This window comes from Odocoileus virginianus, chromosome 1 (genome assembly GCF_023699985.2).
Source record: "Odocoileus virginianus isolate 20LAN1187 ecotype Illinois chromosome 1, Ovbor_1.2, whole genome shotgun sequence".
Taxonomy (NCBI): Eukaryota; Metazoa; Chordata; class Mammalia; order Artiodactyla; family Cervidae; genus Odocoileus; species Odocoileus virginianus.
Window position 1 is genome coordinate 77,609,920 of NC_069674.1, and position 19,302 is coordinate 77,629,221.

The 19,302-nt window shown below is 34.0% G+C and overlaps 1 protein-coding gene across 1 annotated transcript in view; it reads right to left on the minus strand.

Moving 5' to 3' along the window:
- Nucleotides 1–19,302, minus strand: part of SEMA3E (semaphorin 3E) — a 275,581-nt gene that overhangs the window by 29,355 nt on the left and 226,924 nt on the right. Inside the window, exons 8-14 of the mRNA XM_070470016.1 lie at nucleotides 18,249–18,363; nucleotides 17,639–17,708; nucleotides 14,260–14,404; nucleotides 11,976–12,198; nucleotides 8,571–8,662; nucleotides 4,697–4,738; nucleotides 2,849–3,015 (exon numbers count right to left, since the gene is read on the minus strand). Coding sequence (XP_070326117.1) covers nucleotides 2,849–3,015; nucleotides 4,697–4,738; nucleotides 8,571–8,662; nucleotides 11,976–12,198; nucleotides 14,260–14,404; nucleotides 17,639–17,708; nucleotides 18,249–18,363 — 854 coding nt within the window. The remainder of the gene's footprint in view (nucleotides 1–2,848; nucleotides 3,016–4,696; nucleotides 4,739–8,570; nucleotides 8,663–11,975; nucleotides 12,199–14,259; nucleotides 14,405–17,638; nucleotides 17,709–18,248; nucleotides 18,364–19,302) is intronic.

Sequence of the window (19,302 nt, forward strand, 5' to 3'; positions counted from 1 at the left end):
TGGGAATCTCAGGTCTGCTGAGCAATAGTGCGTAATGAAACAGGAATAAATTAATGAAGTGGGAAATAGTTTACACATTGCAGAAAGGATATTGTATCACATTTATTATGCAAGTAATGTAAGGAAAAAAGGAATTACAACCAGCTAATTCTAGGTAAGCATTGTGGGTAAGTGTGCAAAAATTTTGTATAAAATCATTGGAAATATGCATTTAAAAATATAGATATCACATTCTCCAACAAGACTTCAGTTCATTTTATACTATCCTAGTATAGCTGTCCTTTATTTCAGCATTAAAAAAAGAAGGTATTAGGATCAGGAATATTAGAAAGGCTAAGCTCTCAAAGTCACGTATTTTTCTTATATCTCTTACCTCTTGGAAACTTTTCAAAAGAATGCTGGAAACAAGACAAAATACAAGAGCAAGGGGGAGAAAAAGACCTAGTTCTATAAATTATAGTGTACTTTGGAAGACTACTTTAAACAAGTGGTTTGGAGTGTGAACTGATGTTTTTCCTCTGTTGACTCATTTTCACTCTGTGAACAGAAGTGTACTTATTTTAATGACCAGTTTTCAATTTCTACTGCTAGTCAGGTCTGAAGCAAAAACAATCTACTATAAAAGCAAACTTTATGTGCTGGAACTTATCCAAAATGTTCTCCTCCAGGGGTGGGTGATGGTTTTAAAGAATCTGACACTAATGAAAGATCTGCATTTCATGTCATTGAACTGAACTAATTCATTCATGAGCATGGCTCCTGATTCTACCATCTCACTACTTCCTGTCTATGATTTTGCCCATTCATTTAACTTCCCTAAAGAACTCTTTTGTCCACCCTATAAAACACCATAAAACAAACCTATGAATATACACTTTTACAAGAGGCACCATATACCAGGAAATACTTAGCTATGGAAACTTCTCAGTTAAATTCATCATAAATGCTGCATGCCTAATAAAAAGCTTGTTATTAAGTAGTTGATGCAAGGCTTATAAATATTTTTGTTGCTGCTAAAAGCATTAGGATGATTAATGTTATTATTTTTGGTATAATTATCTTTCTGCCCTTAGATTCTACTACATCAAATCTAACCTATTGAACTACATGGTTTTCTCAGAGCACTTTTCTGTGCCTCTGTAGAAACAATTAATTCTCTTTAACTGGAATCTCCTTATATCCTTGCCTTCAAGATTGACTCAAATGTTGAATTATTCTGAGAATCAAATAATGTGTTATGTATATTGCACTTAGTCTGGTGCCTTATACATAGTAAGTGCTCAGTGGTGAGCTATCACCCTTATTTACAATTCTATTCTTCACTTCCGGTTCTGTTTTCCTATGCACAGGGAACTGGGATTGTTTCCTCCTACCCCTCAAACATAGTACAAAAATAGACTGAATGAGTGAATAAAGCATAAAATAATATTTTCAGTTAGTAACACAGCTGTATTCTTCAATAATTGATTTTCAATATCAATAAACATGGGGTAGAAAATCAACTGACTCACTCAGTTCTTCAATACAGTTGATACACTAGTTCATAAATGTCCTCTCAAAGCATCTTTTTACTATCTTCTTAATATATCCTTTATTTATTCATTGGAATGTTAATTTAGGTAAGGTCAAATTAATAAAAGTTTGAATTAGTGACTAATTTTTTCAAATGAGATTCTAGTATTCATGTGAATTTATAAAAATAACAATTATATTAAATTGGATTAAATTAGATTTTGAAAAAAGGTATAAAGGTAGCCTAAAGTGAAAGAGCAATAGTAAATGAAATTAATTAAAGTTGCTTTCAGCAGGGAAACTGTATATGGTTCTATATCTTTGCTTCATATTATCTTTAGCCACTTTATTAAGAGAAGAAGATAATTGCTTATTCTATAATAAAAATAGTTTCCTTTATTTTTTCCCTAAAGAATGCACAATTTCTTATGACTTGAGGTAAGAAAGATTCGTATTCTTCAAAATACTTTCTGTACTGTAAGATCTGTTCAAAGAATTCTAGGATTTACCTTCTCTAACTAGTGGCAATGACCCCACTGAATTGCAGATATTAGAGTTTGGAGGTCTTTAAGTACCTTTCATTTGTGTTGAATTAAATCACACATTTCATTAATTACACAGGTCATGTATTTGCCTAGGAGTTAAAATATTCACTTTCAAAATGTAATAAATGAAAACCAGCTGGTCAGGAGAACATGGGGCAAATGCAGGATGTATTTTAGAATTTATTTATTTTCCTTTTAAGTCTTTGAATTCCTCATGTGTGGGTTTACTTGCTATTTCCACATTTTAAGTTTATCTAAACTGGTTTCACGTCTTGCAGCAAAAGTTTCAGGAGGGAAAAGAGTTGATTCAAACATGGAGGAAAAATAAAACCCCTGAAAGCAAGTTCAGCCTGTCTCTACACAATAGTCAATGGAAGTTATTTTTCAGAAAAAGTGAAGTTTTCAAAGTTTATATTACGAACAAATTAAGACTATGATGATTAGGAGTTTGGGATTAACATATACACACCACTGTATATAAAATAATCAACAAAGACCTACTCTATGGCACAGGGAATTCTCCTCAATACTCTGTAATAGCCTCTATGGGAAAAGAATCTGGAAAAGAAGGGATATATCTATGGATACCTGAATCAAGCTGCTGCACACCTAAAACAAACACAACATTGTTAAATCACCTACACCTCAATATAAAAACAAAAAACCAAGTTACTTTAGAATAAATGGAAAATCACTTAAAAAAAAAAAAAACAAAAACAGATTGTTTTCATGGAATGGGTACAGAAAGTGACAAAAAATAAGGGAAAGGTCCCAGGGAAGAACGGTCTCACCGTTTTGCATGTGTGCCTGTCGGGTAATACCGAGAGCAGGAGATGCCATCCCAGGCGCAGTAAGGGTCTCGAGCCAGGCAGCAGTCTGCACAGGCACTTCCGTACATGTCACACTGGTGGAATCGGACTTGGGCCACAGCAGAAGCAGATCCAATATAGAGCTGTTGCTATAGGCATCAAGGAAGAGAGAGCTCAGCAGCAGAAATGGACAGAACTCTGAGTTCTTACACTTACATTTTCACATTCCTATGTAATCATTTCTGGGAATGTTCATTTAAATAACTACAGTTACTCAGGCCTGATGATGGAACACTAACACTTTGGTTTTCTCCAAGATCTGAAATACTTTTATAGACTTGTCTGCCTGAAGGACAAAAGTGCTAGAGTGAGGCTGACAAAAATCTTAAGTTGACTATACTTTCATTCATTATCAAAGTAGAAAGACTCTTTTGTCATCTAACATTGTAGATCTTTTTTAAAAGTCTACAGGACTGTCCAATAGGAGAGTGAAAAAGTAAATGGTCTTTTTTTTGCATTTTTAATGGATACAATTGACATATAACATTATATTAGTCTTAGCTGTATAACATAATTGTTTGATACTTGTATATACTGTGAAATGGTCACAATCATTCTAGTTAACCTCCCTCATCTCACACTACACATCGAAAAATATTTTTTTGTGATGAAAACTTTCAAGATCTACTCTCTTAGCAGCTTTCAAATACATAATACAGTATTGTTTACTATAATCATCATACTGTACATTACATCACCAGGACTTACCTATTTTATAACTAAAAGCTTGTACATTTTAATAACCTACACTCATTTCACCTAGCTCCTGCCTCTGGCAACCACAGATCTGTTCTCTATCTATGAGCCTGTTTTGTTGTTGTTTTCCAATAGTTCACATATAAATGACATTATATGGTATTTGTCTTTCTCGGACATATTTCACGTGGCATAATGCCCGCAAAATCCTTTCATGTTACTGCAAATGGCAGGATTTCCTTCTTTTCCATCACTGACTTTCACTCCATTGTGCACGTGTGTATGTACATGTGTATGTGTACAACTTGTTTATCCAGTCATTCATAGATGGATGCTCAGTTCATCTCCATGTCTTGGCTATTATAAATAAACCTTAAATGAGCATGGGGATGCATGTATCTTTCTGAATTAGTATTTTTGTTTCCTTTGGATAGATACCCAGAAGTAGAACTGCTAGATCATATGGCAGTTCTATTTTTAATTTTTTGAGTAACCTCCATACTATTTTTCATAGAGGCTGTACCAATTTACATTCACCAACAGTGCATACTGACATATAACATTTAGAAAAGTGACACAGATATATACATAGAATGATGTGGAATAAACTGTAAGATATGTTAGTAAGTAAAAAGTATAAGTAGCAGAACAATAACCTCATATGTCCCTATCTGCCTTAACATAAAAGATTACTTATAAATAAATGAGGCAATATATGTAACATCTACTCTCAAAGTTACACCAGAAACTTGTTCCAGTAAAGTAGAAAGGAGGTTTATTTTTCATTGTACACTCCCTTGTATTATCATTACCATGATTTTTTGCAAAAATATTAGCAAAAAAAAAAAACCCATGGAATAATGTTCTATTATGGTTGTACAGGTAACTCTATTCTTGTCTATTTTTCTAGAAACAGAATATGAAGAAATCTGTTACCTACCTGTAGATCACTATGTATTTCTGTCAGAATAAAGCTGTAACTTGTTAACATATAAGAACATATATGTAAGCTTTCTATCTTTTGACCTTATCTGATACATAGAGTGCACACACAGAGACACCTATACAACTTACTCTCTTTGATGAAATCTCCATAGAAATAATAGGAACTGGATCCTGAAAAATTTTAAAAAAAAGTTCATATTTAGGAATAAAAATATAGAAACATACCTTAGTATGGTTATAAATTAACTGAAATAATATTAGGTATGTGTGTGGTTCTCTGTCAAGCAGTATATAGCTTTCATTTTAGTAAATCAAAAGGAAAATACAATTAAATAAAATATGATTTCTTCCAAAAAATATTTTCTAATAGAGTAGGACAAAATATAGATGAGAAAAGTAGTGAATAATCTAATTATCTTTCAGTTTGTCTCTGCATTATAATTTTTGTGTTTGCATTTGAGTATTACTCATGTTTTGGAACTCAGTTATGTTTAAATAATGAAGTCAGAGTGGTATTTCTTATAAAGAAAATTGAACCATTAGAAGGAAAACAGTTATATCTTTGAATAGGTATTATTACCAATAAACCATGTGATCTTTAATTGTTTTAACTCAGGCCTAAACAAAATACTATGATCTTTCTTAGCTTTTTGAATGTTGAGTTTTAAGCCAACTTTTCACTCTTCTCTTTCACCCTTATCAAGAGGCTTTTTAGTTCCTCTTCTCTTTCTGCCATTAAGATGCTTGCTCCTTGGATGATAAAGCTATGACAAACCTAGACAGCATATTAAAAAGCAGAAAGGTTACCTTGCCAACAGAGGTCCATATAGTCAAAGCTGTAACCATAGCTTTTTCTCACAGATGTGAGAGTTCTACCATAAAGAAGGTGGAGATACAAAGAATTGATGCTTTCAAAGTATGGTGCTAGAGGACTCTTGGGAGTCCATTGGACTGCAAGGAGCTCAAACCAATCAATCCTAAAGAAATCAACACTGAATATTCATTAGAAGGACTGATGCTGAAGCTGAAAGCCCAATATTTTGGCCACCTGATGCAAAAGAGCTGACTCACTGGAAAAGACTCTGATGCTGGGAAAGATGGAGGGCAAGAGGAAAAGGGGCAACAGAGATGAGAAGGTTGGATGGCATCACCAACTCAATGGACACGAGTTTGAGCAAACTCTGGGAGATGGTGAAGGACAGGGAAACCGGGCATGCTGCAGTCCATGGGGTGGCAAAGAGTTGGACATGACTGAGCGACTGTACAACAACAAAATATTTTTCTGTCAATCTCCATTAATCCAGAATGCTCTGAAAAATGTGCATTATCATCATCACTGTCCTGGAACTGCACCAGAGGAAGGACAATCTACAGGAGAGTTTTGAGCGCCTCTGTGCAATTCTAGGGGTGGTGATTAAGACAAGAATATTTCTAAGGACATCACAAACTTAGTCATTTCTGTAAGTGGAGAAGTCATAGGCACATGGGATACACTCCTGGATAATTAATGGATAATTATCCTTCAAATAGTTATTTTTTGAAAGAGAAAAATTTGATCATCTATATTAAAATTTTAAATATTTAAAACTACAGAAAACTTTATTCACGTGTCGTTGTTTAGTCACTAAGTTTAGTCACTAAGTCACTATGTTCGCAACCCCACAGACTGTAGCCTGCCAGGCTCCTCTGTCCATGGGATTTCTCAGGCAAGAATACTGGAGTGGGCTGTCATTTCCTTCTCCAGGCTGTCTTCTCAACTCAGGGATCGAAGTCATGTCTCCTGCATTGGCAGGCAGCTTCTCTACTGCTGAGTCACAAGGGAAGCACATACATGCATTTATTCATTCAAAAAACAATGTTTCTTTTTTTTTTTTCCATTTATTTTTATTAGTTGGAGGCTAATTACTTTACAACATTGCAGTGGTTTTTGTCATACATTGAAATGAATTAGCCATGGATTTACATGTATTCCCCATCCCGGTCCCCCCTCCCACCTCCCTCTCCACCCGATCCCTCTGGGTCTTCCCAGTGCACCAGGCCCGAGCACTTGTCTCATGCATCCAACCTGGGCTGGTGATCTGCTTCACCCTAGATATACATGTTTCAATGTTTCTTAAGATTTATGTGAACAAGACATTGTTATGATGAATGCCCTTAATATGAGATCTGTGATTCCTAACATGAAATGAAATCTTATAGAGGCCCAATATGCAAAATAAACAAAAATATAGCTGCTCTGGGGATTCTCCATTGGCTCAGCAGTAAAAGAATCCACCTGCAAGGCAGGAGATGCCAAGACATGGGGTCGATTCCTGGGTCAGGAAGATAACCTGGAGAAGGAAATGGCAATCCACTCCAGTATTCTTGCCCGGAAACTCCCACGGACAGAGAAGCCTGGAGGGCTACTGTCCATGGGGTCACACAAGAGTCGGACACAGCTGAGCGACTAAGCAACAACAGCTGCTCTGGTTGAGATAAGAACGCAGTTAACTTTGTGTGAAGCTATGAGGAATCTAATCTTCTGAACAGCTAAGGTGAAATAAACTGTTTTCATCAAAAATATTTTCATACACATTCATTACATAGATACACAATCTTCATTATTGCACATTGTGATCTTGTACATTTAATTACTTGCCAAAATTTATGTGCAACCCCAATATCAATACTTTTGGTATTTCACTGCCATTCACAGCCATGCTCATGTCAGAATGGCAAAAAAAAGAAAATCTGAGCTGCCCAAAATGTACATTCCCAGCTGAGGTTGATCAAGGTATACCCTGCCTTCTGGTTTCAACTCTCATACTGTAAACAAATATCTTCATGTTCCATTTGGTACCACATTTTTATTTTTGTCCTTTTTGTTAATGATTTACTGTTTAAAAGGCCCCTAAGCATGTTGAAGTGTTGTGTTCCTAAATTCAAAAATGCTGTGATGTGCCTTATGAAATAAATATGTGTTTTAAATAAGCCTTGTTCAGGCAGGAGTTATTAGCGCTATTAGCCGTAAGTTCAATTTTAATTAATCAATAGGATAGTCCTGGTGGCTCAGTGGTAAAGAATCCACCTTCAGTGCAGGAGACATGGGTAGATCCCTGGGTCAAGAAGATCCTCTGGATGAAATGTCAACCCACTCCACTATTCTTGCCTGGGAAATTTCATAGACAGAGGAGTCTAGCAGGCTACAGTCCATGGGTTGGCAAAAGAGTTGGACACAACTGAGCGACTAAACAACAAATATACTAAATAAGGTGTCTCTAAAAAGAAAGACAAACAAAACAAGTTTCCATATCAATCAGCTGACAAATGCTGTGACTAGAGACTCTCAGGAACCCAATGCTGTATTTCCTCCTCGTATTTCAGTCGCTCAGTCGTGTCCGATTCTTTGTGACCCTATGGACTGCAGTGCGCATCTCCCCTAGGAGCAATGATCCTAATTAATTCAGTGTTCAAAGACCATAACTGCTACAGATGGCAATATGGCTGTGTACGTGTGTGTGTAAAAAAGAGAGACGATATATACAACTGCTTTTGTCATGCTTAATATTTCCATTATCATTTTCCATTTTTCTTTTAGCAAATTCTCTGTGTAAACTGCATGTGATAAAAAGGCAATCTACTTATCACATAACAATGCCCACAATATGAAACCTGCTATTTTTTAAATTTTTTTTATTGATAGTACATTTGCTTAAGATGATGATTGTAATAATTATTCTACAATTCATTTGTGGGATAAGTGTCATTTATGTCCCAGTTCATATAATGAAATCCTTTTCATGCTTGGTAAATACTGGCCTTTTTATCTGAATAGTGAATAGTCTATGATAACCAAATAGATGTACCAGAATTTTAAATCATTCTTCACCTTAAAGTACTCTGAATTTACAACATACTGATTAGGATAAAAAAAAAAAAACTGACGTAATGTTTTTTCTATTTATAATTCACTTGCAATTGTCTGCAATACATAAATGTTGGCTATATGTTTCACTAAAAATACCTTAAATATCTGAAGTTCTTCTAGAATTACTTCTTCCATTGATTCTGTTTCTTGGTTGTAAATTGTGATCACTTTCAGCACAATTCCATTATCTATAAGAAAACAAAAGAAGAGATAATCCAGAAAATTTGTCACAATGTGGTTTTCAAACAATTAAAAACCATGGAGAGATTATAAATTTAAATAAGATTTAAAATCTAGATGTATAAAATATTTACTCATTAGCAGTTAAAACAATATGGCTAATTATACATTCATATTTTAAATTAGTTAAAAAAAATCAATTTTGTGTATCTGGTCAAAGGATAAGACCAAATAATATAAAATTATTTTTCAACAATTTGATTCAAAAACTCAATTAAATGTTCAGAAATCAAGATGTCTTTTGGAATTAATGAAATAGAAGACAGAAAATTATTCTAGTTTTTTCTGTGATGTATGATGAAAGAATATTTTTTACCTAAAGTTACCTCCTGGTAAGACTATACCTTTAATCTTAGGGACCCTTCCAAGCAACATACAATGGAAATCTTGACATATTGATATATAAATAGAATATATTTATATCTATACACATGCATTTTTCCTCCCAATTTTAATGAGATATAATTGACATACAACACCATATAATTTTAAGGTATACAGCATAATTATTTGACCTACATATATCATGGGCTTCTCTTGTGGCTTAGCTGGTAAAGAATCCACCTGCAAAGGGTTCGATCCTTGGATTGGGAACATCCCCTGGAGAAGGGAAAGGCTACCCACTCCAGTACTCTGGCCTAGAGAATTCCATGGACTATACAGTCCCTGGGACTGCAAAGAGCCAGACACGGCTGAGCACGTACATCACAAAATAATATCACAATAAGTTTAGTGAACATACATCATACAAAAGAGTTCATTTTTTCCCTTGTGATGAGAACTTTTAGGGTTTACTCTCTTAAAAAGCTTCATTATAACATACAGCACTGTTAACTATATTAGTCATGGTATACATTATATCCTTAGTACTTATTTATCTCATAATTGGAAAGATGTATCTTTGACAACCTTCATCCAGTTCTCCCACTGCTCACCTCCAGTAAGCACAAATCTTGTTATATACACTTTCAATAAAAATATCAAGTATACACTATAGAGAGAATAGGGTAATGAGTCCTCCTGTACTAATCATTTAGTTTATATAATTATAAATAATTTTATAAATTTATACCTACATTTTAAAATCCTACCTTGTTTTTATAATTCCTGATATTCTGAACTTGTTCTTTCCAATGAAAATTTAATAAAACACTAATTTGAGTGTAAGAACAATTTAGTATAGTGCTAGAAATAACTAGGGGGGGAAAACCACTTTGGAGGTTCTGATCCTGGAGTTTCTATAGTACTTATGCAATTTCTTTAAAAATTATGAAATCATGTGGTTGGCTTAATATAATGTAATTAAAATAAAACTAATAAAAATTACCAAAAGGAACAAAATTATCATATCAAGCACACATTATAAATATCCCACAATTATCATATCAAGTAAAAAAGCAAAGAGGAACTCAAATTATCAGTTTACAACTAGTGATCTTTCAATAAAGACTACTATATATAGTACTAAAGCATGTGTCTGGTAAATTTGGGAGAAAATAACTCTTTTGTGGGATTATTCAAAGTTTTACTCATCACACATTCATCAAATATGTTCTTTAGTGCTGAAAAGTTGTGGTTCAATATAATGATATCTTTAAGCTCAACATAGGTTACATGAGAGCCTAAGTATAACCTTATATATTTCTGGAATTCTCTCAAATAGCTTTGGTCAATCTAACAAAAAAGTATTTCTGAAAACATTCTTGGATTTATATACATGACTTCTACTTTCCACGGTGGTTAAAAGTAACATGCCTTTTTCTGATTAATTTTATCAAATATTACTCTTGCTTATGAAATTATTCTTTTTTTTTTAACTTTGTTGGATACAACAATAAGTGAATTCATGGCCAGGTAATTTTAATTTTGTTAAAGAAATGTGATGCTTTGTTAATCTTGAACCCACAGTGCAGAACATATTGCCTAGTCATTTCAGTCATATCCGATTCTTTGTGACCCCATGGACTGGAGCCTGCCAGGCTCCTCTGTCCATGGGATTCTCCAGGCAAGAATACTGGAGAGGTTTGCCATTTCCTTCTCCAGTAGAACATATTACTAATCTCTTAAATGAATAAAATATAGCCTGCAAGAGACATCAATTTTTGGAAATCAGACAATTACCTCCTTACTTGTACCTCTGCTTTTTCAAAAAGCATGAGTGGGAGAGTTCAAGCACCAATATTAATACTATATACTAATTCCTGATCTGGGCATATGTAATGTCTCTTTAGAATATGTCAATGATTGAAGTTATATATAGTAGAATGCTTACTCTTCTAAATAGGATTTGCTATAGCAATTACTATAATGCATATATATAAAAAAGAAATGATCATTTTAATGATTCTTTAAATGACTATATAATTTCAAAGTATTTGACAGAATTTGATACATATTACCCTGCATACTAAACAATTCCAAGTTCTCCTCCATAAGCTAGATCTAATGAATGGCACTAATTGAAATTACAGATCTATTTTACATTTCGACTTTTAGCACATTTATTATACTTTATTTTAATAATGCAGGATATTATAGCTTTAGTCTAAAATTTTATCTCCATTATGTATAACATCGGGCTTCCCTGTGGCTCAGCTGGTAAAGAAACTGCCTGCAATGCAGGAGACGTGGGTTCGATCCTTGGATTGGGAGAAGCCCCTGGAGAAGGGAAAGGCTACCCACTCCCGTATTCTGGCCCGGAGAATCCAATGGACTGTATAATTCACGGGTCGCAAAGAGTCAGACACGACTGAGCGACTTTCACTTTCTTTCACTTTAATGTATAACATTTAGATTGTTTCATTTCACATGATTGACTTCTGATGGGGCTTGATAAGCACAGTTGAGATAATAGATTTAGGTGAAATTACCTAAACTCTACCTAAAGATTGAAAAATCTTGAGCCCTTACTGAGAAGCCGAGGGAAGCAGTGGCCCCGAGGGCCTAACAGAAGAGAACCATCCTTGCTATGGCACCCTACTTCTGCTCTGAGTTCTTTTCTGGAACCAACATTGTTTATTGACATCAATTATTCATTCCTTAATGTATGCATTTTGTTCAAACGTATTAAATATTGACCATGTATCAGGAATTACAGGCTGTAACTGCCCCAAATTCTTCTCTTCCATTGCAGTGGACAGACAGTATGTAAGAAAGCCAAAAGGGTCAACAGAGGTTTTGTTGACAGGCAGGGATTTTTAATGTAATGTGATTGATTTCAAGGTTCAATCTAAATGTCTGAGTACTTTCTAATTTCATTACCTGTCCCAATGAACAAGACATCATATTGGCCATCCTCAGCTTCTACTCGATCCACCGCTATTTGCTTCAGGTTATACTTTCCATCTGTTTTCACTAGTATTGGCTTTTTATGGGCAGGTCTTATGGGCTGGTACATAAGTGGATGGCTTCGAGCAAATCGGATGGCATCATCGGGATAGTCTTTGGTGGTCTCATACCTCCCTCCGTTCACCTTGCTGGCACACTGGAATACAAATGGATCAGATTTTCCCGTGAAATCTAAAGTCAATTAGAAGGAGAATTACAAAAACAGTATGTTCAGTTAATCAACTATGTACTTAGCAATATTTAATAACCACATGTTCTTTACTACAGAAATAAAATCTGAATTAAAAATTGCATAGTGGGGCTGAATTATTTAAAAAATGTGGCACTAGACATATACAGCAATGAAATCCTGAAAAAGAATCAAAGTATATATTGTTTGGAGATAGTACAAGCATAATATTAAAATATTTTAATTATTTTCCTGCTTCTAAAATTTATTTTTCATGTTGAAAATTAAATTTTATGAATTTATGAACAATGTACTGTTCATAGCAAAACCAGGTGACTTGTTATTGCACTAAATCTTTCCCCCAAATTAAGAATTACAACCACACAACAGCTTTCCCATTACTGACACTGATTGGTGAGAGTTTCAATTGTCTCACTGACTATAGAATTTTAGTGCTATAACAGAAACCTCTTCAAATTCCATCATTGTTAATTAAGGTGGGGAAAAAAACCTCCTCTGTTCTAGTGTAATTTGTATGAATTTATATTATATTTGTATGAATCAGACACAATAATATGAAAAAAACAGAAATACCCACTATAACACGTCTCAATTCTTAAAATCACCGAATCTAAAAACAAATGTTCAGCGGTACCTAAGCTACTTCTTAGAATACCTATAAGTATGTTGATTCATGCTTGTTATTTAGTGCTCCCTCATTTCACATATTTTCTTCTAGAACCAGCAGCACTTGTAACGGTGACCTTGATAAAAATTTTCCACTTTAGAGTATAAACACAGTACTTTATTAATCATTCTGCAGAGAGGGCATTTCTTAAATGGTTTGTTTTAAAATTTTGGACCATATTTCTTAATTTGGCATCAATATTTCACGTGAGTGCACTTTCATGATATATAATTGGAAACATTCTAGACCAGCCTGGAAGCAGTTCAGTAACCAGTCACTTCCTCTGAATCTCCTTTAATACCATGTGGTTTCAAGAAGCATTTCCAGCAAAGCCACAGGAGTGGGTTTTCTCCATTTAAATTGTAATTTCAATCAATAGAGTGAAATAAAATATACTTTATGTCTTATTGGAAGTAATAATTTTAACCTAGTGAGAGAGAGTGATTGAAATGGTAAAGCCTTACACTTGTTAACTGAGGTAAGGTTTGTTTCCACTTTGAACTGTGGCTCTGCAAAAATGATTTCTACTGACTTAAAAGTACTTGTGGAATCAGCATAGTGATGGGTTTTCACCAGCTGCTCATAATGGTGTAGACTGACTTGCATGACAAGTTTGTTCGCCATGAACAGCAGATACAATGCTGCTACCTTTTTTCAACCTAATTGTGTACAGGACACATAATACAAAATCCTTCCCATCATTTGTTATCATCATGTGTGCAATATAAAGCACAGTTTGAATGGCTAGTTAGGGAGAATCTTGGTAGCACCAGTTAAGAGGCAAATGGTGGAACTTCCTCTTGGCAAATGGGTTGCTCAGTATTCTAAGAGCCAGAGAAAAAACTTCCTCTCAATATGCTTAAGTGAGAAGCTGGGATAAAGTCTGATCTAGGGAACTGAGAGCCTGACTCAATTATCAGAATATATAATAACAATATGGTAACATTCTCTTGCTTGGAAACCACTTGGGGGCACTAATTCTTCTAAAGAGGCTGAGAGGAATATGATGCTCATTTTGTTGATATTTCTGTATTCACCAGTACCTCTAAAAATAAAAATTTAGTTAGAGTCACATAGATAGACAAAATATTAACAATAATATATATTTTATAATGCTAAGATGTATCCATTTTAGATTACATTCTTTTCATTAAATAACAAGCATACATCTAGATGTAAGAAGCAATATTTCTTTACCATGCAAGTAACCAAGCAGATTTTTAGTTGTAGAATTTCTTAACTGTTTCATGCAAATTTAATAAAGCATCTGAACAATGAACAGAATATTACTAAAAAAGCCTTTCAAAAATAATAATGCTTTGCTAAATGCCTAAACTTACAGATCCAGGTCTTGGATAAGGTACTTTTCCTTCATAGAGCGACCAGTGGTATTCAGGTCCTTCCTTATGTGCATATGGTCCATTAAAGGCTGCCCGGATGCTAGACATGTGGTAAACACATATAGCATGGCCTCTAAAAATATTACTGGGGAAAAAAAAGATAATTACTATTCTGGAATAGACTAGGAGGTCATCTAGTCAAACCCTACAGACACCCTAGATAAGGAGGAAGTCTTTTGGGTGAAAGAGTTGCAATCTCTTAGGTATAAGGCTAGAGATATTATCTACTACAATACTCCAAGTATTCAAACTCCAAACTTACTGTTTTTTGCCTTTTTATTAGAGCAAATTAAAAATGACATTGTTAGAATCACAAAAGCAGTCATGTCATTTTTTTTCCCAGTTGAATCTTAAAATTTTAATTGAACTATAATTGATTTACAATGCTGTGTTAGTTTCAGGTGAACAACACACACACACAAACATATGTAAATATATTCTTTTGTGTTTTACATGTCTTATTAAAGAAGATTTCATCAATATTTTTAAAGATTCATTTCCAAGTTGAGGAAGGTTTTATCTTCTTGCATCTCTTTCAGGTATACTGTGTTTTTCTTCTTGCCAAGCTGTTAATATTGTTGTAAATTTTATTCAAATTTTCAAATTAGTGTATATGATTTGAAGAATAAATTAAAGTCTAAAGAGAATTAGGGGCTTTGTTCCATTCTTGAGCTTGGCTGTCATACAAACATTGATTGGTTTACTGTGTATTACTCCCTCCAGGTCACTGAAAACAGTGCTACAGTGGCAAGATAACTGGGCTGCACCAGATTAATTTTGAGAAAAAGACTTAAATTATGCAAAACTCAGCTTCCTTACCTAAAGAATTAGAAGAAGTTGAAATTATTTTCTTGATAAAAATTTCTACTTATCTTGGATAAAGACAGCATTTGAGCTTTCTTTATAAAATAAAGCTCCAGCAACTTTTATTGTGAGTATTTAAAATAAGATTCTGTGAAAGAACATTTTAAAATTATTTGTTTTAAAGATTAGGCCACATTTCTTAATTTGGCATAATCTGAATGAAGTCTAACACTTCCCTAGCCTCCTTATTGTAAGAATTAAAATAATTAGATTGTGAAAGTGCTCTGCAAAATGCAAAGTTTTTTAAAAGTATAACATTTCCTACATTATGAGACACCTGTAGAACAGCAGTTATGTTACTGTCTAACGACATCAGTTCACACATTTTATAACGCACCTTGAAGCAATTGGAAATGACTGCAACACTGAGAAAACCAGAGATAGTCTTCCAGCTAACGTGGCAGTAAACCTTTGATCACTATGCTATGATATCAACCTTTATGTCAGATAACACCTGGGAAGCCTTTCCTCAAAATTATGCATATATTGAACAGCCAAAATTGAAATTATGGAGGAAAATAATTTCTGTTTTTGAAAACTCAGACAGATCAATTATGCTATCATTTATGAAAACAGCTTATAAGCTGATCATTCTAACTCATTAAAAAATCTATAACTCATTAAAAAAATGACTATTCTATAGCTTACATTTATCATATAATGCCATGGAATTATCATGCAATGTACAAATTCTTCACTGGCATAAGAAAGAAGATGAAGTGTAAAAAAAAAGTTAGGGATTTTCCATAGACTGTGATAATTATCAATCTACATTAACTACTACTTCTTGCATCAAGGAATAATTGATAGTAAAATTGTCTCTATGTTTCTGTGCTAAAGAAAAGGTCCCCTTAGGACAGCAGGATGCTTATCTAAAGAGTTTTATTATTTTTTTCAAAGTGAGAATAAGAAATTACCTGCTGAAAAACTAGACAAAAAGTTAATGCAACACCAAGGTGGGGGGACAGGGGAGATGAGCTGGGAAGCTGAGATTGGCATATATACATTATCTAAATACAAAATAGAGATGAAAACAGACTTGTACAGCACAGGAAACTCCACACCGTGCTCTGTGGTGATCAAAATGGGAAAGAAATTTTAAAAAGGGGGATCTATGTATACATATAAGTAATTCACTTTGCTGTACAGTTGTTATAGTTTAGTTGCTAAGATGTGTCCAACTCTTTTGTGACCCCAGGCTCCATTGTCTATGGGATTTCTCAGACAAGAATACTGGAGTGGGTTGCCATTTCCTTCTCCAGGGGAATCTTCCTAATTCAGGGATAGAACCCACATAACCCGCATTGGCAGGTGGACTTTTATAAACTAGTGAGCCACCTGGGAAACCCTTGCTAGACAGTAGAAACTTAAAAAGTATTGTAATGCAATTATATACCAATAAAAATTAATAAACAAAATTTTATGGAGAGATCCTAAGCAAATAAAGTACACACGACAACATAAAAGTTTAAGGCCAGTGCAAAACAAACAAGGAACTGAGTAATATTTTTCTATCCCCATCAAGAGAATTGAAGTATGTTCTTTATTTCTCATTTTAACCATCTCATCTCCACTCTGATTTATTTGGAAAGACATGCAGGGAATTATATATATAAACTTTCACTCAAACTGATTCTAATAACATATTTTCATTCACGTATCAGACACATGAAATGATCTTTGATTCATTTTTCCAGCACTCTTCAATGGATACGTAACACAAAAACATAAAAATATCAGATCATGAGCCCTAAATTTGAGTAGTTTATTTAAATTTAAAACATGGAGGGCAAATCAGAAACGTGTGTTCTCTAAGAATCCACACAGGGGCAGGACAACCAGAGGACAGGAAGTGAGCAAATGCTTTGTGATTAAGGAATCAAGGAGTGTTTCATGAAGATGGTAACTGACAAGTACTGGAAGAGAAAGTAGATAAAGCAAATCATAGTGACGGGCAAACCAGACATTGGGATTCTGACAGGTTATTATCTTGTCAAAAGCAGAGTTTGAGGGAAGTTAGAGGAAAAACTTCCAATCTTAAGTGGGAAATAGTGGGTAGAAAGACTTGAAAGCCTGACCCAGATAACAGTATATGATAACTGAAAGAATGATCCTAGACTTTACAGCATGGAACTAGTACCTTAAAACAAGCAAACAAACAAAAAACTGTATAGAAAAAAAATGTCATTCTGTTGTAGATCGGGGGTGAAGAGCTTAGGATATTGAGCAGAGGAGGATGCTAGTACTTTAAACCAAAAGAAATAAGGATTTGGATTGAGATTGTGGTTTTAAAAAAGTACAACTGCAAATACAGAAGAATGAAGAGAAATTGGTGACTTATAAAGTATAGAAAGTGAGAATAACAGATTGAACAGGATTTTCAATTACATCCACTGTAAAGGGATGAGGCATCTCTTGTTTCATGACACTTTGACTAACCATATAAATTTCTTACCTGGTAGTGTTGAAGAGTCCAAATATCACTGGGTTCTTATGATCTCTGGTATGCAGCAAGAACACATCCTCTGAAACATTAAAGATCATTACATTAACTTAATATGTTTAGCCCTCAAGACATGTGAAGAAAATACAGTGACATAAAGTAGTTTAGAACCCATGATATATTTTAAGATATATCTTATATATAAGATGATATATATATATTATATAAGATGATATATTATATATAATATGATATATGCATGATATGATATGTATATGATATACATATTATATATAATATGATACAGATTTCCATATACAGTTAAGCAACCATGACCAAGTCACAACAGTGAGATGGATGAACTGTTGAGGATGACTTTGAGCTGGGCCTGAAGGAAGGAGCCGGAGGTGCTGACTCTAAACTAAAAGGAGGGGTCTTTTTGCTTTTGCAACTCCTTTGGCCCAACTTGTAGACCCAGCTGAGATGAGAATAAAAACTTGCTCTAAGTTAGAAGTCAATGACAGTGGAAAGCAAGTTTTCTATGCATGCTAAAAACAGTGAGGGTTATACAAAGAAGCACATATATCAAAGAGGAAGATTTAACTCTCCTAATAATATTTACCTAATTCATCAAAATATGTATCAATCCCATTCATGCCCGGTACTGAGCAAACCAGTCGAGCTTTCAGGAAAGTGCTCCACTTATTCACCAGGATTCTCTGTCCTCCCATATCATTCTGTGAAAAACAAAAATCAGGTCAATGGGGACCCAGAGGACGTTTACCAACAATGGATTTTGTATTATTAAACATGAAGACGGCAAGAGTTACACCTTTTTTACTTAAGTAGAAATTTTGGTCTACTCCTCAAATAATATTAAAGATGCAATTCCTCATAAAACTTTTCCTTTTTTTCAGGTTTACACATGCTGCCTTGTCAGCGTGCTTTCACAATGGCCCAGTAAACACAGTTTCCAGGTATGCAATAATATTAGTTGAGTAGGTGCCCCCAAATAAATAGTAACTTTTATGATACAGTAGCTTTTATTATTACTTTATTGATAAATAATCTGCTTATCTCAGAAATACAGACACATCTCTTTTTCTTCTTTTAGGGAAAAAGACTTGTGATACAAACACACATGCATACATACACACAACAAGCATATATATTTGTACACATATACAAAATACATACATGTGTATATGTGTGTGTACATCCATACATGTACATATGAATATCTTAAATTTATTGAGTATCTTTTTAAATATCAAAATAACTTCTCATTTATAATACTATTAGGTTTCTCTCAATATATAAGGCTACTTCAGTTGGTTTTGAATATTCACTAAATCATCTATCTGAATTCCAACAAACTATAGATGTTTTTCCCTACAGAATCAACCATCTGAATTGTTGAAACGTAATTATGTAAAATTATTTAGAATGTGGATTACAGAAATTAGAAAGATTTTGGTGAAATTAACTTTTTAAAATGGAGCTTAAACTTCTGTATGGGAAGAAGTATAGCTTAATTATACACCATTTCTTCTTAATAGGGCTTTGAAAATGGGGAAGATAACACAAAATGCAAAGTTCTTTTCAGATTAAACTTTAGTTGACATGAAGTCTAAAGATTAGACACTAAATACCAATTTTAGGGAGCCTAAGAGAAT